Raw genomic sequence first — 22352 nt, 5'->3', positions numbered from 1 at the left:
CAACGGTATAACAGTTGTCATTCTCCAGTCCTCAGGAACCAGTCCTGTATTTCAGGATTGGAAGATTATGGCCAGAGCCTCGTAATTTCCAGCCTTACTTCCCTCAGCATCCTCGGATGCATCTGATCCGGCTTTAAGTACAGCCAGCCTTTCTAATACCTCCCCTTTAGCAATTTTTAGCCCATCCAGTATCTCAACTACCCCGCCTTTCACCAGGAGTCTTGGTTGGACCACACGTGGAGTACAATGAACTGTTCTGGTCTCCATATTATAAAAAGGATATAGAGGATAGGTGCAAAGAAGATACTAGAATGATACCAGAACTGAAAAGTTATACTTATTAGGAATTAAATCTCCCAGCAATTTCCTTTGTCCTAAGGAGAACACCTCCAATTTTTCCAATCTAACTTTGTAACTAAAATCCCCCATACCTGGAACCATTCCGGTAAATCTCCTCTGCACCCTCCCAAGGACCCACACATCTTTCCTAAAGTGTGGTGACCAAAAATGGATGCAATACACCAGTTGGGGCCTAACCAGAGCTTCATAAAGATTCAGCATAACTTCCCTGCTTCTGTACTCTATGCCTCTGTTTATAAAGCCCAAGATCTCATATGCTTTATTAACCACTTTCTCAATATGTCCTGCCACCTTCAAAGATTGATGCACATGCACCCCCAGGACCCTCTGCTCCTGCACATTCTTTAGAACTGTTCTATTAAGTGTATATTGCCTCTCCCTCGTCCTTCTGCCAAAATGCATCACCTCACACTTGTCAGTATTAAATTCCATCTGGCGCCTCTCTGCCTATTCCGTTTGCCTATCTAGGTCCTGTTGTAGACAATTCATATCACCACTGTTTGCCACACTTCCATGTTTGGTGTCATCTGCAAATTTTGAGATCTACTCTGTTTTCCAGGATCCAAGTCATTTATATATAGCAAAAAAAGCAGTGGTCCCAGCACTGACCCTTGGGGAATGCCACTGTCTACCATCCTCCAGTCTGAAAAACAACCATTTACTACGACTCGCTGTTTTCAGTCCTTAAGTTAATTTTTTATCCAACTGGACACTGACCCTCCTATTCCATAAATCTCAATTTTGCTAACTAGCCTTTTATGTGGTACCTTATCAAATGCTATTTTTAAAAATCCATATAAACATCCACTGCATTCTCCCATTAACCTTCTGTTACTTCATCAAAAAAATTCAATTAGTTTAGTCAAGCATGATCAGCCTTTTACAAATCCATGCTAGCAATCCTTACTTAACTCAAACCTCTCCCTGATTATTGTTTCTAAAACCTTACCCACCACTGATGTTAAACTAACTGGCCTATAGTTGCTAGAACTGCCCTTACACCTTTTCTTGAATAAGGGTGTCACATTTGCCACTCTCCAATCCTCTGGCACCTCCCCCCCGTATCCAGGGAAGATTGGAAAATTATGGTAAGCCCTTCCACTATCATCTTCCCCACTTCCTTTAGCAAACTGGGATGCAAGCAATCCGGACCAGGTGACTTAGCTACTCTAAGCATAGGCAGCCCTTTTAGTACCTATCCCCCTTTCAAATTTTACCCTAGCCATTGCCCCTACTCTCTCTGTTGCTACCGATATTTTGTCAGATTCCACTTCCTTAGTGAACACTGATACAAAGTACTCATTCAGTATACTAGCCTTGTCCTCCACCTCTAAGTATATTACCTTTGTCCCCGTTGGCTCCACTCCACCTCTTAGTACCCGCTTACTATTTACAAGCCGGTAGAAGATTTTTGGGTTCCTTTCATGTTGCCTCCCATTCTATTCTCATCCTGGTTGCTTTACCTTTCGCCCTGGAATGTACCTAGCCTGTACCTGAAGCATCTCTTCCTTAAAGATAACCCATTGTCCAATACAGCTCTTCCTGCCAGTTGTTGGTTCCATTCTACGCTAGCTAGATCCCTTCTCCTCATATTGAAATTAGCCCTCTTCCAATCTAGACTTTCTACCTTAATTTGTTTCTTGCTTTTCTGCATTACTAGTCTAAACTTTATGATACCTGAGCCTGGGGCTCTTGTTTCTAGAAAAGAGAAGACCGAGGGGTGACCTTATAGAGGTCTGTAGGATTATGAAAGTATTTGATAGGGTAAACACAGGGAAGATGTATCTACTTGTGGGGGAGAGCTGAACTAAGTGCCATAAATGTAAGATAGTCTTAAAATAAATTCAATGAAGAATTCAGGAGAATTTCTTTTTAGACTGAGTGGCTAGAATGTGGAACTTCCCAAGGCATGGTTGACACAACTAGCACTGTTGCATTACGGGGGCAGCTAAGATAAACACATGAGGGAGAAAGTAATGGAAGGTTATTACTGATGGGGTTAAATGAATAAGGGTGGGACAAGGCTTGTGAGGAGTATAAACACTAGCATGAATCTGTTGAACCGAGCTGTCTTTCTCTGTGCTATAAATACTAACTAATACCTAGATATTAACACCCAATCTCCAATGGTGCACCAGTGGATTTAAAAGGCAACAAAATGAGAGAATGCTCGTGGCATAAATTACAGCACCGATTGTTCTTGTCTTTTGTTCTGACTAGAGATCCGAACACTTTGGGTGTCTTCGAAATTTGCATCTTCCACATATAGCATCATATCATGAAGAACTACATGAGAATTTTATGCAAAAGTCCTGCTGCTTATCAATGGAAATTTTAACCCCTTGTGGAGTAATTTTATTTTTATTGTTAAGTACTATACTCAGCATCTTACTGTTTCTATGTATTATTCATCCTATGAATCCATTAGTTTTAACCTGTATGTCTTAGTATTTGCTGCTGTACCAAAGAACCAGGAGTACACGGTGACCATCATGTGTGATGTCCAGTGCTGGATACAATGATTAGAGGCAAGTGGTGAACTACAGGTTTCCTGCAGTTCCTTTGATAAACATGGATAATTTTACATTCTAGGGGTGAAGCTGAAGATAACCAAAAGCGATGGGTGAAGGTACAAACCACATAATAGAAATAAGTGTCTGCTTAACATAATTAATCAATTAACAGAAACCCTCAACTCATTTAAAAGGTACCTGGACATGCACCTGAACTGCTGTAACCTGCAAGGCTGCGAACCAGGTGCTGGAAACTGGGATTAGATTGGGTGGCTACTTTTTTTCGGCCGGCGCAGACACGATGGGTTGAATGGCCTCCTTCTGTGCTGTAATTTTTCTATGGTTCTAACACAGCAATCAGGCTACTCGAGTAAATACAGGTAAGAATGACAAATTCTATATGCCACATGCAGAATTGTTAATGAATTGTAATTATTTCCTGAAGTACCAGTCTAAATGGCATTTATTGAGCCTAAAGTAGCCTTTCCCTAAAACTCATATTGTTTTGATGAATCACAAACTTTGAAGCAAAATTTATCATTTCAAAAATTAACTGAAATTTGTGTAATTTTGCACCTGAATCACACAAAAATGAATGCACTGAATGTTCAGCCCCGTGAAGTGCAAAATCTGGGATTTTATCAACATTAGAAGCTAGTCCTATACTATTTGATGCCCATTGCTAAGCTGATTATATCACATTGTTCTTCAGTATTATTTCAAGGTCATAACACTCTTCATTATTAATATACTCAAAGCTTAGTGCGAGCCAATAATTTTGTTTTATTTTGATCATTCGCATTGTCTGAATGTGTTTCTATTAATAAAACTCTCGTGTGTTTCTTTCATATGTGAGCAACAACGCATCTCAGTCTCAGACCTCACTGAAAAAAATACCACCTCAATAGTTAACTATATCACAGCTACTGCTCGAGTATTATTCTCTTATCTACTTAATTTGAAGTTGGCATACCTCCCCCCAATTCCCTGTAACATTCCCCTACGGAGACCATGAAAATGGCATGGTCTGAAATTTCCCGACGGAGACCAGAAAAGCAGCACTACTTAAAGTTGAACAACTAGGGGTCTAGGGGAGCATCCACATACAGGCTGCTTTATTTAAATGACCACAGAAGGCTACTGTATCTCCTTGAAAAAAGATCTGGGAGAGTCTGGTGTGAACCACTTGCTAACAGCTGGGTACTTTTACTTGGAACAAAATAACCATGTACAGCAGACCAAATGGCAACCTAATACTAAGAAACAAAGACAAATCTCACCCACGCTGTCCAGAACTGTATTCTGACATCTGCACAGTCATTACAGGTTGTGTTACCTTTGTTACGCTATTTCTCTACCCCGAGCAAAAGTTGTGCGTTCGTTGTTATAAAAGAAAATGATGCCTGGTGATCAACAAGTTGTTTCCCCATATCTCCTAACTAGAGGATGCCAATAAAAAGCTACCAATAGTAATGCCTAGGGCTGGTAACGTCCATATGTCCAAACGCATCTTCCCTTCCCCTCCCCGAAAGCATTCCGAAGGGATCGTTCCCTCCATGACACCCTGGTCCACTCCTCCATCACCCCCAATACCTCGTTCCCTTCCCACGGTACTTTCCCATGCAATCGCAGGTGTAATACCTGCCCTTTTACCTCCTCTCTCCTCACCATCCAAGGCCCCAAACACTGCTTCCAGGTGAAACAGCGACTTACTTGTACTTTCTTCAATTTAGTATACTGTATTCGCCTCTATATTGGGGAGACCAAACGCAGATTGGGTGACCGCTTTGTGGAAAACCTTCGCTCAGTCCGAAAGCACGACCCCGAGCTTCCGGTTGCTTGCCATTTCAAACACCCCCCCTGCTCTCATGCCCACAATTCTGTTTGGCCTGCTGCAGTGCTGCAGTGAACATCAACGCAAGCTTGAGGAGCAGCACCTGATTTTTCGATTAGGCACTCTACAGCCTTGCGAACTCAACCTCGAGTTCAACAATTTCAGAGCATGACTGGCTTTTTTAAAATAATTTTCTATTTTTGTTATTTTGTTTTTGAACCATGTGCCTGTTTTTCATGTGTACAGAGCTGCTCGTTATTCTGCCATTAACACCCTCTCTGGACTAATGCTTTGTCTTTCATCACAAGCATTAACACGCTCTTTGCCTTTGTCCCATGACAGCTTTGTTATTTAATCTCTCCTGCCTTCTGCCCCATCACACTCCTTCCCTTCTGTTCTTTTCCCCATCAAACTCCCCACCAAACCACCGCCCACCCCACGTTCACTTGCTGAAAACCTAATTCTTTTCTAACCTTTGCCAGTTCTGATGAAAGGTCACAGACCTGAAACGTTAACTCTGCTTCTCTCTCCACAGATGCTGCCTGACCTGACTATTTCCAGCACTTTTTGTTTCTATTTCAGGTTTCCAGCATCTGCAGTATTTTGCTTTTATTTTAGTGTCCAAAGGTTGCTTCAGTCCAAGTTGTGGGGTTTTGTTGTTTTCTTTTGCCAACCTTGCCCACTTATTCTTACAAACAGCTGCTAGTCACATATCCATGTCTGTTCTCAGACATGAATTTCTGTTAAAGTACTGTCTTCATCAGGGCCATGCTTTGTATATGCATGCTTATCTCATCCTGGGAAGAAGGAATTAGTCTTGTTCCCCTGTTGTTTTAACTCAAGCATCAGAAAGGTTTTTTTAAAAATTACACTACCAAGCCAAAAGAACAATTCAAATTACCTTATTGATCATGGATTAGATGTTTAGATGTTTAATCGCCTTTGCTGGCTACACAATTTCTTGGTTAACATATTATATTGCTAATCAATTTAGTTATTCAAGGTAGACTTTTTGAGATGGTCTTTCCAGAGTCAGGGGTTAATTTGATATGGCGAACATGAGTCTCAGACTCCTTTCACTCCCGTCACCTCACTTTTCATGAGGGTGAGAATTGGCAGAAAATAAAGAAGCAACTGGAAACTGTATTTTGTTAATCACAAAAGGTATTGCTTAGCCGACAAAATAAACACCCAAGAGGTAAAACCTTCATGCGGGATTTCAACCTACAGAGACTGGAAACATTAGATGGGCAGAGGTAGTCTAGATGAGGAGTCCAAAGAATGTTTGCGGGATAATTTCTTGGAACAGTACGTTCTGGAGCCAACCAGAGAGCAGGCTATGCTAGACCTGGTATTGTGCAAAGAGATAGGATTAATTAATGCCCTCATTATTAAGGCACCCCTAGGTAGCAGCAATCATAATATGATTGAAATAAAAGCAAAACACTGTAGATGCTGGAAATCTGAAATAAAAACAAGAAAGCGGGGGTGGAACAAGAGATAACAAAAGAGGTGTTGATAGGACAAGGTCACAGAGAATAACTGACCTTAAGGTCATGGAGCAAAGGCAAACGGTATGTTAATGGTGTGGTGTCCCAGCCCTGCTTTACTTGCTTAAAACCCAGTACATTTCTAGCCTCTGGCAGTTCTGATAAAGGGTCACTGACCTGAAACGTTAACTCTGCTTCTTTCTCCACAGATGCTGCCAGACCTGCTGAGCATTTCCAGTATTTCTTGTGTTTATATAATCTGATTGAATCATACGTTCAGTTTGAGGGAGAGAAAAGAGTATTTTAAACTTAAATAAGGGCAATTATGAGGACATGAAAGCAGAACTAGCTAAAATGAACTAGCAAATTAGGCTAAGGGATAGATCAACAGAGATGCAGTGACAGACATTTAAGGGGATATTTCAGAATACACAGGATATATTCCAAAGAGAAAGAAAAATTCCAAGGGGAGGACCCGCCATCCGTGGTTAACTAAAAAAGTTAAAGATAGTATCAAATTTAAAGAAAAGGCATATAATTACGCAAAGGTGGGTGGCAGAAGAATGGACAGAATATAAAAAACAGCAAGAATGACTAAAAGATTGATAAGGAAGGAAAAAATAGAGTACAAGAAAAAGCTAGCTAGAAATATAAAGACAAATAGGAAGAGTTTCTATAGGTATTTTAAAAAGAAAAGAGTTAAAGTGAGCATTGGTCCGATAGAATGAGAGTCTGAGGAATTAATAATGGAAAATAAGGAGATGGCAGATGAATTGAACAGGTATTTTGCATCGGTCTTCACTATAGAAGATACAAGTAACGTTCCAGAATTAGCTGTAAGTCAGGAAATGGAAGGGAGGGAGGAACTCAGGAAAATTACAATAACCAGGGAAGTGGTACTGAGCAAATTGTTGGGGCTGTGGGCTGACAAGTCCCCAGGTCCTGATGCACTTCATCCTAGGGTTTTAAAAGAAGTGGCTAGTGAGATAAGTTGATGGGTTGGTTTTAATTTTCCAAAATTCCCTAGATTCAGGAAAGGTTCCATTAGATTGGAAAATAGCAAATGTAACTCCTTTATTCAAAAGGGAGGGAGACAGAAAGCAGGAAACTACAGGTCAGTTAGCTTACCATCTGTCTTAGGGAAAATGTTAGAAGCTATTATTAAAGACATTATAGTAGGGACGGGACGAGGTGGTGGGGGTAATGGAGGAGTGGACCAGGGTGTCGCGGAGGAAACGATCCCTTCGGAATGCTGACAGGGGAAGGGAGGGGAAGATGCGTTTGGTAGTGGCATCACATCCCATGGCACCTTCCCCTGCAATCGCAGGAGGTGTAATACCTGCCCATTTACCTCCTCTCTCCTCACTATCCCAGGCCCCAAACACTCCTTTCAGGTGAAGCAGCGATTTACTTGTACTTCTTTCAATATAGTATACTGTATTCGCTGCTCACAATGTGGTCTCCTCTACATTGGGGAGAACAAGCGCAGACTGGGTGACCGCTTTGCGGAACACCTCCGCTCAGTCCGCAAGCAGGACCCTGAGCTTCCGGTTGCTTGCCATTTCAACACACCCCCCTGCTCTCATGCTCACATCTCTGTCCTGGGATTGCTGCAGTGTTCCAGTAAACATCAACACAAGCTCAAGGAACAGCATCTCATCTACCGATTAGGCACACTACAGCCTGCCGGACTGAACATTGAGTTCAATAATTTCAGAGCATGACAGCCCCCCATTTTACTTTCATTTTTAGTTGTTTTTCCTTTTTCTTTTTTACAACCTTTTTTTGCATTTATTTCATTTCATCTTAGTTTGTTCAGTTTGCTTACCCACTGTTTTTTTTCATGTTTGCACTTGCTGCTGTTCAATCTTCAGTCCGTTAACACCTTTTCTGTACTAATGCTTTGTCTTTCAACACACCATTAACATATTGTTTGCCTTTGCTCCGTGACCTTTTGGTCAGTTTTGTGGCCTTGTCCAATCTACACCTTCTCCTTTGTTATCTCTTGCCCCACCCCCGCCTCACTTGCTTATAACCTGTGACATTTTTAATATTTGTCAGTTCCGAAGAAGGGTCACTGACCCGAAACGTTAACTCTGCTTCTCTTTCCACAGATGCTGCCAGACCTGCTGAGTAGTTCCAGCATTTCTTGTTTTTATTTCAGATTTCCAGCATCCGCAGTATTTTGCTTTTATATTGGCTAGAAGATTGGCTAGCTAACAGGAAACAGAGAGTAGGCATAAATGGGTCATTTTCAGGTAGGCAAGATGTAATGAGTGGTGTGCCACAGGGATCTGTGCTGGGGCATCAACCCTTTTACAATTTATATTAATGATTTAGATGAAGGGACCGAAAGTGTGGTTGCTAAACTGGCTGATGACACAAAGATAGGAAGGAAAGTAAGTTATGAAGAGGACATAAGGGGGCTACAAAGGGATATAGCCAGGTTAAGTGAGTGGGCAAAGATCTGGAAAATGTGGGAAAATGTGAAATTGTCCATTTTGGCAGGAAGAATAAAAAAGCATAAAAAAGCAGGCTGAAGGGCCTGTTTCAGTGTTATATCTCTAAATAAAATAAATAAAAAATAAATAAATGGTGAGAGATTGCGAGCTCTGATGTGCAGAGGGATCTGGGTGTCCTAGTGTATGAATGGCAAAAGGTTAGTATGCAGGTACAGCACATAAGTAGGAAAGCTAATAGAATGTTATCATTCATTTTGAGGGAAATTGAATACAAAAGTAGGGAGGTTATGCTTCAGCTATATAGAGCATTGATGAGAGCACATCTGGAGTACTGTGGACAGTATTGGTCTCCTGATTTAAGGAAGGATATAAATGCGTTGAGAGCAGTTCAGAGAAGGTTTTCTAGACTAATAGCTGGAATGGGTCGGCTGTCTTATGAGGAAAGGTTATACAAGCTAGCTTGTATCCCCTGGAATTTAGAAGAGTACGAGGCGGCTTAATTGAAATATACAAGATCCTGAGGGGTCTTGACAGGGTACAAACATACATATGAACATAAGAATTAGTAGCAGGAGTAGGCCACTCGGTGGATGTGGAAAGGGTGTTTCCTCTTGTGGGAGAATCTAGAACTAGGGGTCACTGTTTAAAAATAAGGGGTTGCCCATTTAAAACTGTGATGAGGAGAAATTTCTTCTCTCAGACTGTCGTGATTTTTTGGAACACTCTTCCTCAAAAGGCGGTCTTTGAATATTTTAAAGGCAGAGGTAGATAGATTCTTGATAAGCAAGGGGTGAACAGTTATCGGGGGGTAGGTGGAGTAATCAGTTCAGCCATGAACTTATTGAATGGCAGAGCAGGCTCGAAAGGCCCTAATTCGTATGTTCTGTACACCAACAGAAGGTATTCAACTGTTTAAATAATAGCTTTCAGTTCACCCACATTCTGCCAAAAGTCAATTGTTTATTTTTTTTTTAGTGACCACAATGGGAACCAACAAACAGGAGGTCTAAGCTTACAAACGAAGGACACTCATTTAAACTTATCAATTCAAAACTGCATTTCTGACCAATAAAAACGAGCTAAGAAATGCCTGCCTTGATCAAAGCATAATGGTGGCCAGTGGCATCCAACACTGGTAGCAATATCCAGTTACGTTTTCCACACTGACACTTTAGCAAACTTCATGAATTGGGTCTTGGTGCTACCAGACAAACCATTCATACCACAGTTATCCTTATTAGAACTAGTACTGCAATATGATACAGGTTCTTGTATTCCAAATTTGTCACGTTTATACAGTGGGATAGACTGAGACTAGCATTATCAGGAAAATGCATGTTCAATTTCTCAAAGATCAAATTCCCACCTTTATAACTCTAGCTGCAGGGCTTCCTCAATGGAAGGTAAATGTCCGACAAGGTAGCAATGCAAAAACTGTACTGCTGGCGTGTATAGGTAGAGTAACTTTCAGCCTCCTCACCCCTGCAATAAAATTGTCGTCTAATCTGACAGTAATTTATAATTGCTATGATTACTTTGCTTCCAGAGAAGAGAGCAAATCAGTACTCCACCTGTGCTGTCAAAAACACTTGAGTCCCAATTTGAATGGGTTAAAATTTGATCCCTTGTTTACACTGCAGTGTTGCCTCAAAGGTGTGTGTGTCTACATTAAAGATCTTACATCTGCATGTATTCAATTATAAATTTGAATCCATATTTATAATGGAATCTGTTCGCTCCAAAGCCAGTGTTGAAGGATAGAGCCGGAGCTAATCTTCACACAATTTTATAATCTTTTACTTAGAGATACGCATTATAAAACATGCACCTCCTAACCCAACAACCCCACTTTCACACTGTTCCTATTAAAGGAGTACAAATGAATTCACAGTTAAAGCCCAGCTCCTGCATACAATTAAAGACAACTGATATACAATTAACAGAAACTGCCCACGTAAATGTATGTTGGAATCACAACCTCCAGCCAGCAGTGGAGCTGTGGTGCCTTAGATTAGATTAGATTAGAGATACAGCACTGAAACAGGCCCTTCGGCCCACCGAGTCTGTGCCGAACATCAACCACCCATTTATACTAATCCTACACTAATCCCATATTCCTACCAAACATCCCCACCTGTCCCTATATTTCCCTACCACCTACCTATACTAGTGACAATTTATAATGGCCAATTTACCTATCAACCTGCAAGTCTTTTGGCTTGTGGGAGGAAACCGGAGCACCCGGAGAAAACCCACGCAGACACAGGGAGAACTTGCAAACTCCACCTTAGTTTTACATCTTCCATCTCCTCAGCCTGTACTGCACAGAAACTCATAAGCTCCAACCATCTATTGTTCCCACATTTCACTAAGTTTTCCAATTTAACTATAAATATCAAAATCAAAGTATTATCCAAAAATAAGGACAGTATTTATGTCTTTAAAAATTGAGACAATTATGTCTTTGCACCCAGTTCAATTATTCCTCCACCCTCCAACTCACTTCAACTGAAGACTGTACTTAGTCTTGACTCAACATGCAATGCCATGGGAAATCAACTGGTAATATTATAAATCTAATTTAAATATGTTGTGGAAACTGGCTTTGTAAACTTGTCATACATCTTCCCCTGTGCTACAATGTCACCACTCACAGGAGGATGTAATTACAGTATTAAAAGTTTGCACAGTTATAAATGTAGATATATTCATTTATAATACAATAAGGACAGAATGCATGACTTTAAAATGCGGACTAAATTAATTTTGCGTTCTAGTCTCAAAGATTTCCTGGCCCCTAATCTTGCTTCACCTGACACCCCACATGCAATACCACTGGAGAGTGACCTACATGTATATAGAATACACATACCCCCATTACAGCATTAACAGATGTCTATCAATGAATACTAACTGTAATGTCCATATTTTTTAACCAATTCACAATCATTTACCAGTAAAGAAGTTCTTCTGGGCAAAGATAAAATGGTATGTTGCCTTGTACACTTCAATTTCACATTGCCACTGTTGAGGCATGTTCCATATCCTTTGATAGATGGCATTGAGATGAAACTGAAAAAAAGGATTTCCATTAATGTGGAACAGAAAAATTCTCAAGGATTAGTGTGATAAAACACAAACTTAACTATATATTTCAGTAGTTCAAACAATACTATCTGATTAAAGTAACAAAGCTAATTTGTAATTGCACTGAATTAAAAAGTATTCATAATGAATAATATTAAACTAAATTACTACAATGATCAGAAACTTGTATATAAAGTAAATATTCCGAACAAAACTGGAGAAGTTTAGAGCACAGATGGTCAGTCTGCCCATTGTGTATGTCAGCTATTTGCGAGAGCAATCTAAAATTAATAATCATTGCCTTGCATTTCCCCCCATTGCTCTACACCTTCCTCCGCTTCAGATATTTATTCAATTTTCTTTTTTAAAAATGCAGTGGTCTTGGCCTAAAACGCTCATTGGAGCAAAGCATTTCAAGCTCCAATAAGCATTCAGGAAACAATTTCTCCAAACCTCCGTTCTCACATTTAATGAAGATTTTAAACTGATGACCACTGTCGCACCCACCAACCCCACACCACACCCCCCCCCCCCACCCCCACACACAGTCAAAGAAAAGTCTTCTCTTATTCACCATCAAAACTCTACATAATTTTAAACACCTCAATTAAGTTTCCTCTTACCCGTCTTTGCTCCAGTAGGAATAATCCCAGTATCTCAAGGCCGCAATTTTACCACCTCCCACAACGAGCGGGCTTGGGGGGAGGGGGGGGGGGAGAAACTGAATGGAGGAGCGGGGTGCCATTCCCAATGCCTTCCCACCTCCACTGCAATTTTACACAGTGCGGTGGCAGGGACGATAAACAGCTTGCCCACCCCAGGCCAATCGAGGCCCTTAAGCGGCCAATTAGCTGCCACTTAAGGGCCTCCTCCTGCCGCCGCAGGTATTTTACTTGCACCGGGTGGGCAGCAAAGGCCCCAAGAACACCTCCAGGTTCCTTCTTATGGGCTGGGGGCATGGGAGAGGGCCATCCCCGAAGCCCCAACCAGCCCCAGCGCACAACACTCCCCGCCCCCTAACTGACCCCCCCCCCCCCCCCCCCCCCCTTGCCTTGTCAGGGCCTGGCCCCAAAAACTTGCCTGAGTTCTGGGGCCGTCCTTCCTCTTCCTGCTGAAGCTGGGTGTAGTCCCAGCAGTGGCCACCACTCCCGGTAGCGTTGCTTGGACTAAGAATTGCCAGCCCACTAATTGGCCTGTAGCTCTATTAGGCGGAACTTCCTGCCTCAAGGAGATGGAAGTCCTGCCCAAGGCCAATTAAGGGCCAGGGGAGTGAAAAACCCCGGCATGGCTCCCCAGGCCCAGCGGAGGCAGATTTTCCCCCAACTTTTCGGCCGGTGGGTGGGGCTGCCCACCCAATGTTAAATTCCAGCTAAAGTCCCTCCTTCTGAATATATTTCCCATATCTGGTGAATCTATGCTGTGCACATCCTATGAGAATCTGACACCCAAAACTATATTCTGTGGTCTAACCAATGTTATACACAAATTTATTAGTTTCTGCAGTTTTGTACTCTTATACCCTTATTTATAAAACCTATATAGTACAAAGACTGTCCTTTTTAATATTGCGAGCAGTAGTCTCTTAAGCAGTCAGTAAAACTAATTTGTCTTTCAGCACACCATTAACATACCATTTGTCTTTGTTCCATGACCTTCTGGTCAGTTATTCTCTGTGACTCTTTGTCCTATTAACACCTTTTTTGTTATCTCTTGCCCCACCCCTCGCTTTACTTGCTTAAAACCTTTTACATTTCTAATATTTGCCAGTTCTGATGAAGGGTCACTGACCTGAAATGTCAACTCTGCTTCTCTCTCCACAGATTCTGCCAGACCTGCTGAGTATTTCCAGCATTTCTTGTTTTTATTTCAGATTTCCAGCATCTGCAGTATTTTACTTTCATTAAACTAATTTGTCAAATTATTCTCCACCTCAGCAGTAGGTCTTTAAACATGCCAGTTGATTTTGCAGTGTAGTGCCGTTTAATTTAGAAAATTATTATAGTTAGCTTCAAAAATTAATGGGCCGTATTACTATTCATCACCACCCCTACCTTAGCCAATAAATAATAAGAAGAAATAGGAACAGAAATAGACCATACGGCCCCTCGAGCCAGCTCTTGAGGCAGGAAGTTCCGCCTAATAGAGCTGCCGGCCAACTAGTGGGCTGGCAACTCTTAGTCCCGTACGGCCCCATGGCCGATCTTCTGTCTCAACTCCACTAGTTACAGCCTGCTAATTTGAAATGCCCCATTATTCCTACTCTGGCCAGAATTTTATATTGGGTGGGAGGCCCCACCCACCAGCCAAAAAGTCAGGGGCGAGCCCACCTCTGGGAGCCCGCTTCCAGGTGGCAGGCTGGAATTCTTTGCGCCCAAGCCCTTAATTGGTCTTGGGCGGGACTTTCACCTCCTTAAGTTATACTGCACCTTCTGTGTCCCTGAAAAGTAGAAATAAGTACAACAGCTTGCATACTTAACTGACCGATATCTGGATAATAGTAAAATTGTCTGAAAGATTCAACTTCCATCCTGGTTCTTTTCGAACATAAAGGCTTTAAGAGAGGTTCAGCAAATTGCATGGCATATTATAAAACATCTGAAGACACTTCACAGGAGTATTATGAAACCAAATTTGACACCGAGCCACATAGGGAGATATTAGGACAGATGACCAAAGCTTGATCAAAGAGTACAGTTTTAAAGAGCTTCTTAAAGAAGGAGAGAAAAGCAGAGATGTTCAGGGAGGAAATATGAAAACCTAGGACCGCAGCAGCTGAAGGTACTGTTGATGGGGTGATGGAAATTGCGGATGTGTAAAAAGCCAGAACTGATAGCTGAAGAAGGTTACAGAAATAGGAAGAGATGAGGCCATGGACACATTTGAATACAAGTAATTCTCCAACTAAACAATAGGTCTTTAAGCAGGCCAGTTGATTTTGCAGTGTAGTGCAATTAGCCTCAGCACACATTTGGCTGTTGGGTGCTAATCACCTCCCAAAGCTAGCTTCACATCAACTGGATTTTGCAATAGCTACAGTATAACTGCAACCATTAGTAAGTCAGCTTTAGTCAATTTTTTAGGCAGTTGCCATGCAATTTGCTGAACCTCTCTTAAAGCCTTTATGTTCGAAAAGAACCAGGATGGAAGCTGAATCTTTTAGACAATTTAACTGTTATCCAGATATCGGTCAGTTAAGTATGCAAGTGCTCTGATTCACTGGATTCACAGAAATGCAGAGACACCAGTATAACCTGCTGTTGCCAACTCAAAATGCTCTAAACTTTGCGTTTCAAACTAGCATTTATGATATAAATACCATATTAAACAGAATAAACACATTATAACTTTCAGGCCCTATAAGTTGCACCTCAATAGCTGAAGAGTAAAAATTGGCCTGGTTTTGTTAATTAAAACCATTTGTGGACAACAGAAGGCACTTCCAGTTTCCCTGCAATTTTATTTCTTGTCCTGATGCGAGGGGTCGTCCTGAGTGCATCAAACTCTGCACAGCCAGCCAAAGAAAGCACCAGGATAGAAAATATTAATTCTAGCATTATCAGTTTCTCTCACACCATCTGCATCCTACTATGAATAATACCTGTTCAAAGTAACATTATTTGGATATTAAACATGCCACCTCTTCCTGTCGAATGCCATCAATATGCTGTCAGCGCTGAAAAATTTACCACCTCAATAATCTGGTACAATCTATAATGATATATCATGGTTTTCATATTTCAAGGAAAACTATTCTGTTGATTCTTTTTCAAATTTTGATCTTTTCAGATCTCTTGCCATCAGCAACACTACAAGCAAAATTTTTAAATGGCTGCGGAGGCATGAACAGATGGGCCCCACAATATACTCACACCCACTGGCCAGTGCACTGGTTTGCTGGCATGCTCCCGCCTCCGGGCCATTTTGGAACATGCTGGTTTAGTGAGGGGGTGGGGGGTACGGGCTACCTGCTCACAAGTGCCGAGTAGCCAATTAAGCATCATTAAGGGCCTATTAAGGACATTTTGCCAATGCCGACTCGAATTTTCAAATTCCACTTGGTACGTGGGCCTCGGGGGGGGGGGGGGGTGGGGGGTGGATGTTGGAGGTGAGCCTTTTCTTTTTTTGAACAACCCCCACCCTACCATAGTTGAGATTGTGAGGCACCCCCTCCCACAGTACCGGTCCTGGTAGCTGTCGTCACTTTTAATCTGACCTTTTCCAAAAGTCTTCAGCGGCCATCTCCATCTTGAGGCACCCTCTCTCTCCTACATACATCAGCAGCTCCCACCTCTGACAGTGGGGCTACCCATCTGAGTGCGTGGGAGCCTGCCCACCATCCTCAGCTGAACAGCAAGCACAATCCCTGGTCACTAATTGGCCAGCTCGTAAAAAAACTTTGTCGGGCCTCAGAAACTGACTCAATTCAAGACACAGATTTGCGCTTGACATCAAGGACCCGACCCCAGAACTAAAACACAGGCCTATGGCTCTGAAATTATACCATGGGATACTACCCTACAAGCGCTTGGCTTGTTCATTTGAAACTCCTCTTTGCTATTTTGGTGAAGGTGTTAACCAGTTTAAACTATATGGGTTACATTCGTGGTCCGAAGGTGGAAAAGAGCTGAACCCCAGAGGTGAGGTGACAATGTTTGACATCAAGACAGCACATGACCGAGTGTGGCATCAATGAGTCTTTGTAATATTGAAGTCATTGAGAACCAAGGGAAAACTTTCCAACAAAAGATCAACGTTGGAGGCCAATCATCTCAGTCTCGGGACATCACTATACGAGTTCCTCAGATTTGAAATCTGAAATTTGATGATTGCACAATGTTAATTGTATATTAAATGTGTTTACTAGTATGCAGGTGGTTGGCATTAAAAGGAGATTCACTTGTGCCTCGAAGATTTACTAAATTGATTCCTGGGATGAGGGGGTTGTCCTATGATGAGAGGCTCAGTAAATTGGGCCTATATTCTCTGGAGTTTAGAAGAATAAGAGGCGATCTAATTGAGACATACACGATTCTGAAAGGGGTTGATAGAGTAGAGGCTTAGAGATTGTTCCCCCTGGTCAACAAATCTAGAACACAGGGACACAGCCTCAGGATAAGGGGCCAATCATTCAGGACAAGATCAGGAGAAATTACTACACTCAAAGGGTTGTGAAACTTTGCAATTTTCTACCCCAGAGGGTTGTGGATGCTCCATCATTGAATACATTTAAGATTGGGATAGACAGATTTTTGGTCTCGCAGGGAATCAAGGGATATGGGGAGTGGGCAGGAAAGTGGAATTGAAGCCCATGATCAGCCATGATCGTATTGAATGGAGAAGCAGGCTCAAGGGGCCATATGGTCTACTTCTGCTCCTATTTCTTGTGTTCTCGTGCCTTGACAAACAGACACAGCCTGAAACTGTGGTTGTTGGGTTAGGAGGTGCATGCTTTTAACGTGCGACTCTATAAATAAATGCTTATAAACCTGTAAAGATTGGCTCTAGTTCTAACCTTCTGCAACTGGTTTGCTGGAATAGAACATTCAGTTCCATTCACAATTCCTCAGATAACGAAGCAGTCCTTGCCCACATGGAGTAAGACCTGGACAACGTTCAGGCTGCGGCTGTTAAGCGCCAAGTAAGATTCACGCAACACAAGTGCAAGGCAATGATCATCTCCAACAAGAATTTCTAACCACTTCCCCTTGACATTCAACAACATTACCATCATCAAATTCTGCACCATCAATATCCTGGGGCGGAGGGGGGCAATGGGGGAAGGCAGGGGTTGGGGGGGGGGGGGTTACCTTTGACCAGAAACGTAACTAGACTAGCCTGTGCCTACAATAGCAGGTCAGAGGCCGAGTATTCCGTGACAAGTGACTCACCTCTTGACTCCCCACAGCCATTCCACCACCTACAGGGCACAGGTCAAGAGTGTGATGGAATACTCTCCAATTGCTTGGATGAGTGCAGCTCCAAAAACATTTAAGACATTCGACATCATCCTCGCAACTGGGGATGGGTAAACAGGTGTGGGTAATCAGGTACGATGGGGGCAAATGAGGGCAATCGGTTTGAGCGAGTAAGAGGGCACTCCTGCTTCTCCAGTCAGCACTTTCAGGTCAATAAATGTCAAAACTTACTTTTTTGGTAGCAGGCACTCCAAAGCTCTGTTTTTAATGTGTGCAACTAGTGCCAGCTGCCTTTGGGCAAAATCAATCACAGTGGCGACCTCAAATTGGCATTCAGCCCGTTATTTGCACATTCAAAAGCACTATGCCCGTTTCAGGCCCTATATTTTTCTTCATCAACATGACGCATGACATGCTTGCTACCTTCCAGATTGGGGATGCAGTCAGCCAATTGGCACCTGAATAACGGGCGCTGCATAGCCAAATATACAGACCATGATTTCTCCCTCCTCTGTGTCTTCCTAATTGAAACATTAACATCGATCGCAATGAAACATCAGGGTCATAACATTATGCCTCTAAAGCAGAAGGCAGATTATTTCCCTCTGGAGGATTAAGTAAAGCAATATTCTTTGCCATCTAGCAAATGGCTTCGCTAATTTAATGGAGAACAGAGAATAAAAATTCAGTTTAAACACAAATGAAAAGTTTAATAAAAACATCGATGAGGTTTAGCGAAAACAGAAAATGCTGGAAACTCAGGTCAGTCAACATCAGAGAACAGACAAGCTCACATTCTTCAGAACTGAAGCGCTTTGTTTCCAGCATTCTGTTTTTGTTACAGATTGCAAGCATGTTTAATATTGTGCTTTTTATTATCTTTAACACTTTTTTTTCCGTAAGTTTTGCTTTCAAATACTTTTCTTTCAAGAACAATGACAGCAGGTCTGGGTTGACGGTGTTACATCAAACAGTGACAAGAGTGCGGAAAATGAATGAAGTGGCACACAATTGAAGTGTCAGAATACTTGGTTAAAGATGTTATCTGCTGAAAAGTGTCCTCATACTGTCAGGGTTTAATGACTTCTCCAAAAAAAGTTCCTTTCGTAATGTTGGTACACACATTTTCCAATAACACTCTCCTTCCTGCTTTCTCCATCTCTCTCTCTCTCTCACACACACACACACGTACATACACATACACAGTTAAGAAAAACGTTTTTTTTTAAAGAAGTGAACAACTAATGGTGAGATTCCCTGCCAGTTTTTGCCAGCCCAACTATCAGCCCAGCCAAGATCAGGAAACTAACTCAGTAAGAATCAGGCTAATAAATTGAATTGCGCAAGTTTTGCATTATTGGGGTTTGCATAATTCACTGATTAGCAATGTAATCGAGTGAACCACACAAGTGTGTGCATATTGCAACAGTAAACTGCTATGTTATATTTTGTCTCACCAGTTTCACATCAGGAATAACACTCATTTACATAATTTTTTACGACCAAAACCAAAAAAAAAAAATCGAACAAATGAAAGATACACAATAAAACAAATAAACAAGGAACTCAAGTATCGGCTATGACATCCAGATATGCAAAAGTATTTACCCATTTTAAATGTTCAATTAATTTGTTTTAATACCATTAAACTTTGAAAGTCTAGCTTTTCACAGAATTGTTAAAACACAGAAGGAGGCCATTTGGCCCATCGTGCTCTTATCCCAAATGTGGCTTACAAAAAATTTAAAACAAAAACTCACAGCTAACATTTCTGCCTCCAGCAGAGTTCGATACAGCATGCTACTAGTTGCATCCACATGGAGAAGCTGACCTTTAATAGTTGGTGAAAAACCTATGGAATCAGAAATCCAAACAACATGTATATAGTTAATGCTGTCAATAACTTTTTTCTAAAAAGAAAGTAATTTTTCATCTCTTCCTCTCCCACTTATCTGATAACCAATAATATATCCCTGTATACTTATTAACCGTACTTAAAATGAACTCTCCCCAATCCAAGATGGACTGTTTCACATCAAGATGTTTTAGAATAAAAAAGGAATAATGTTCCAAAATGTGGACAGATCCTTACCATTTTCACCGACTGTCATAGGAACGTTAACTTCCAAATATGAACCTGCTCCAACATTTACATGTATGGCATTGGTCTCCTAAAATAAAACACATATTGCAATGTGTGTTTGAAATATTACACTGCATTCACATCAAGAATAAATATTTGTTAGACTGCATAAATCATTTGTATGTATCAAGGAATCTCTCAACCAAAGGCATCATCCACACCCCTAACCCACCCTTTAATATTTGTTTCAACTTCTGCTCTATTTATCCCGTAAACAAGGGGCAACAGTATTAAAAATACAAAAACAGTTTTCTCCTTCCTCTCCTGAAGTGTTAAATCCTAATTTAGGTTAGTTCAATACCTTGCTTAAGTGGCCGCTATCTATATGCGATTTGTGAAAGGGATTGTTGGAAAGTCATCAGAAACAGAAACCCCAGCTTGCTTTCCCCTTGTTCAACGGTGCTGGTCAATAATATATCCCATACTGCCACCTTGACAAAGATCAACTAAATCAGTAGATATCAGAGATCAAATATTGAACTTTTTTGGTCCATATAAGAACAAAGAAAATTACAGCACAGGAACAGGCCCTGCGGCCCTCCAAGCCTGCGCCGATCCAGATCCTCTATCTAAACCTGTCGCCTATTTTCTAAGGGTCTGTATCTCTTTCCTTCCTGCCCATTCATGTATCTGTCTAGATACATCTTAAAAGACGCTATCGTGCCTGCGTCTACCACCTCCGCTGGCAACGCGTTCCAGGCACCCACCACCCTCTGCGTAAGGAACTTTCCACGCATATCCCCCCTAAACTTTTCCCCTCTCACTTTGAACTCGTGACCCCTAGTAATTGAATCCCCCACTCTGGGAAAAAGCTTCTTGCTATCCACCCTGTCTATACCTCTCATGATTTTGTACACCTCAATCAGGTCCCCCCTCAACCTCCGTCTTTCTAATGAAAATAATCCTAATCTACTCAACCTCTCTTCATAGCTAGCGCCCTCCATACCAGGCAACATCCTGGTGAACCTCCTCTGCACCCTCTCCAAAGCATCCACATCCTTTTGGTAATGTGGCGACCAGAACTGCACGCAGTATTCCAAATGTGGCCAAACCAAAGTCTTATACAACTGTAACATGACCTGCCAACCCTTGTACTCAATACCCCGTCCGATGAAGGAAAGCATGCCGTATGCCTTCTTGACCACTCTATTGACCTGCGTTGCCACCTTCAGGGAACAATGGACCTGAACACCCAAATCTCTCTGTACATCAATTTTCCCCAGGACTTATCCATTTATTGTATAGTTCACTCTTGAATTGGATCTTCCAAAATGCATCACCTCGCATTTGCCCGGATTGAACTCCATCTGCCATTTCTCTGCCCAACTCTCCAATCTATCTATATTCTGATGTATTCTCTGACAGTCCCCTTCACTATCTGCTACTCCACCAATCTTAGTGTCGTCTGCAAACTTGCTAATCAGACCACCTATACTTTCCTCCAAATCATTTATGTATATCACAAACAACAGTGGTCCCAGCACGGATCCCTGTGGAACACCACTGGTCACACGTCTCCATTTTGAGAAACTCCCTTCCACTGCTACTCTCTGTCTCCTGTTGCCCAGCCAGTTCTTTATCCATCTAGCTAGTACACCCTGGACCCCATGCGACTTCACTTTCTCCATCAGCCTACCATGGGGAACCTTATCAAACGCCTTACTGAAGTCCATGTATATGACATCTACAGCCCTTCCCTCATCAATCAACTTTGTCACTTCCTCAAAGAATTCTATTAAGTTGGTAAGACATGACCTTCCCTGCACAAAACCATGTTGCCTTTCACTGATAAGCCCATTTTCTTCCAAATGGGAATAGATCCTATCCCTCAGTATCTTCTCCAGCAGCTTCCCTACCACTGACGTCAGGCTCACCGGTCTATAATTACCTGGATTATCCCTACTACCCTTCTTAAACAAGGGGACTACATTAGCAATTCTCCAGTCCTCCGGGACCTCACCCGTGTTTAAGGATGCTGCAAAGATATCTGTTAAGGCCCTAGCTATTTCCTCTCTCGCTTCCCTCAGTAACCTGGGATAGATCCCATCCGGACCTGCGGACTTGTCCACCTTAATGCCTTTTAGAATACCCAACAATTCCTCCCTTCTTATGCCGACTTGACCTAGAGTAATCAAACATCTGTCCCTAACCTCAACATCCGTCATGTCCCTCTCCTCGGTGAATACCGATGCAAAGTACTCGTTTAGAATCTCACCCATTTTCTCTGACTCCACGCATAATTTTCCTCCTTTGTCCTTGAGTGGGCCAATCCTTTCTCTAGTTACCCTCTTGCTCCTTATATATGAATAAAAGGCTTTGGGATTTTCCTTAACCCTGTTTGCTAAAGATATTTCATGACCCCTTTTAGCCCTCTTAATTCCTCGTTTCAGATTGGTCCTACATTCCCGATATTCTTCCAAAGCTTCGTCTTTCTTCAGCCTCCTAGACCTTATGTATGCTTCCTTTTTCCTCTTAGCTAGTTTCACAATTTCACCTGTCATCCATGGTTCCCTAATCTTGCCATTTCTATCCCTCATTTTCACAGGAA

General features: G+C 41.9%; 1 protein-coding gene across 14 annotated transcripts in view; it reads right to left on the bottom strand.

Moving 5' to 3' along the window:
- kiaa1109 (KIAA1109 ortholog) overlaps positions 1–22352 on the bottom strand; it is a 637888-nt gene that overhangs the window by 479506 nt on the left and 136030 nt on the right. For all 14 annotated transcript variants that reach the window (XM_068042417.1, XM_068042485.1, XM_068042453.1 and 11 more), the window contains 3 exons: positions 19754–19832; positions 19422–19513; positions 11614–11731 (listed from right to left, as the gene is read on the bottom strand). In XM_068042417.1, coding sequence (XP_067898518.1) covers positions 11614–11731; positions 19422–19513; positions 19754–19832 — 289 coding nt within the window. The remainder of the gene's footprint in view (positions 1–11613; positions 11732–19421; positions 19514–19753; positions 19833–22352) is intronic.

This window comes from Heterodontus francisci, chromosome 1 (assembly GCF_036365525.1).
Source record: "Heterodontus francisci isolate sHetFra1 chromosome 1, sHetFra1.hap1, whole genome shotgun sequence".
Lineage (NCBI taxonomy): Eukaryota > Metazoa > Chordata > Chondrichthyes > Heterodontiformes > Heterodontidae > Heterodontus > Heterodontus francisci.
The sequence above is the reverse complement of the archived record's forward strand: the minus strand, read 5'-3'. Positions and strand labels throughout refer to the sequence as shown.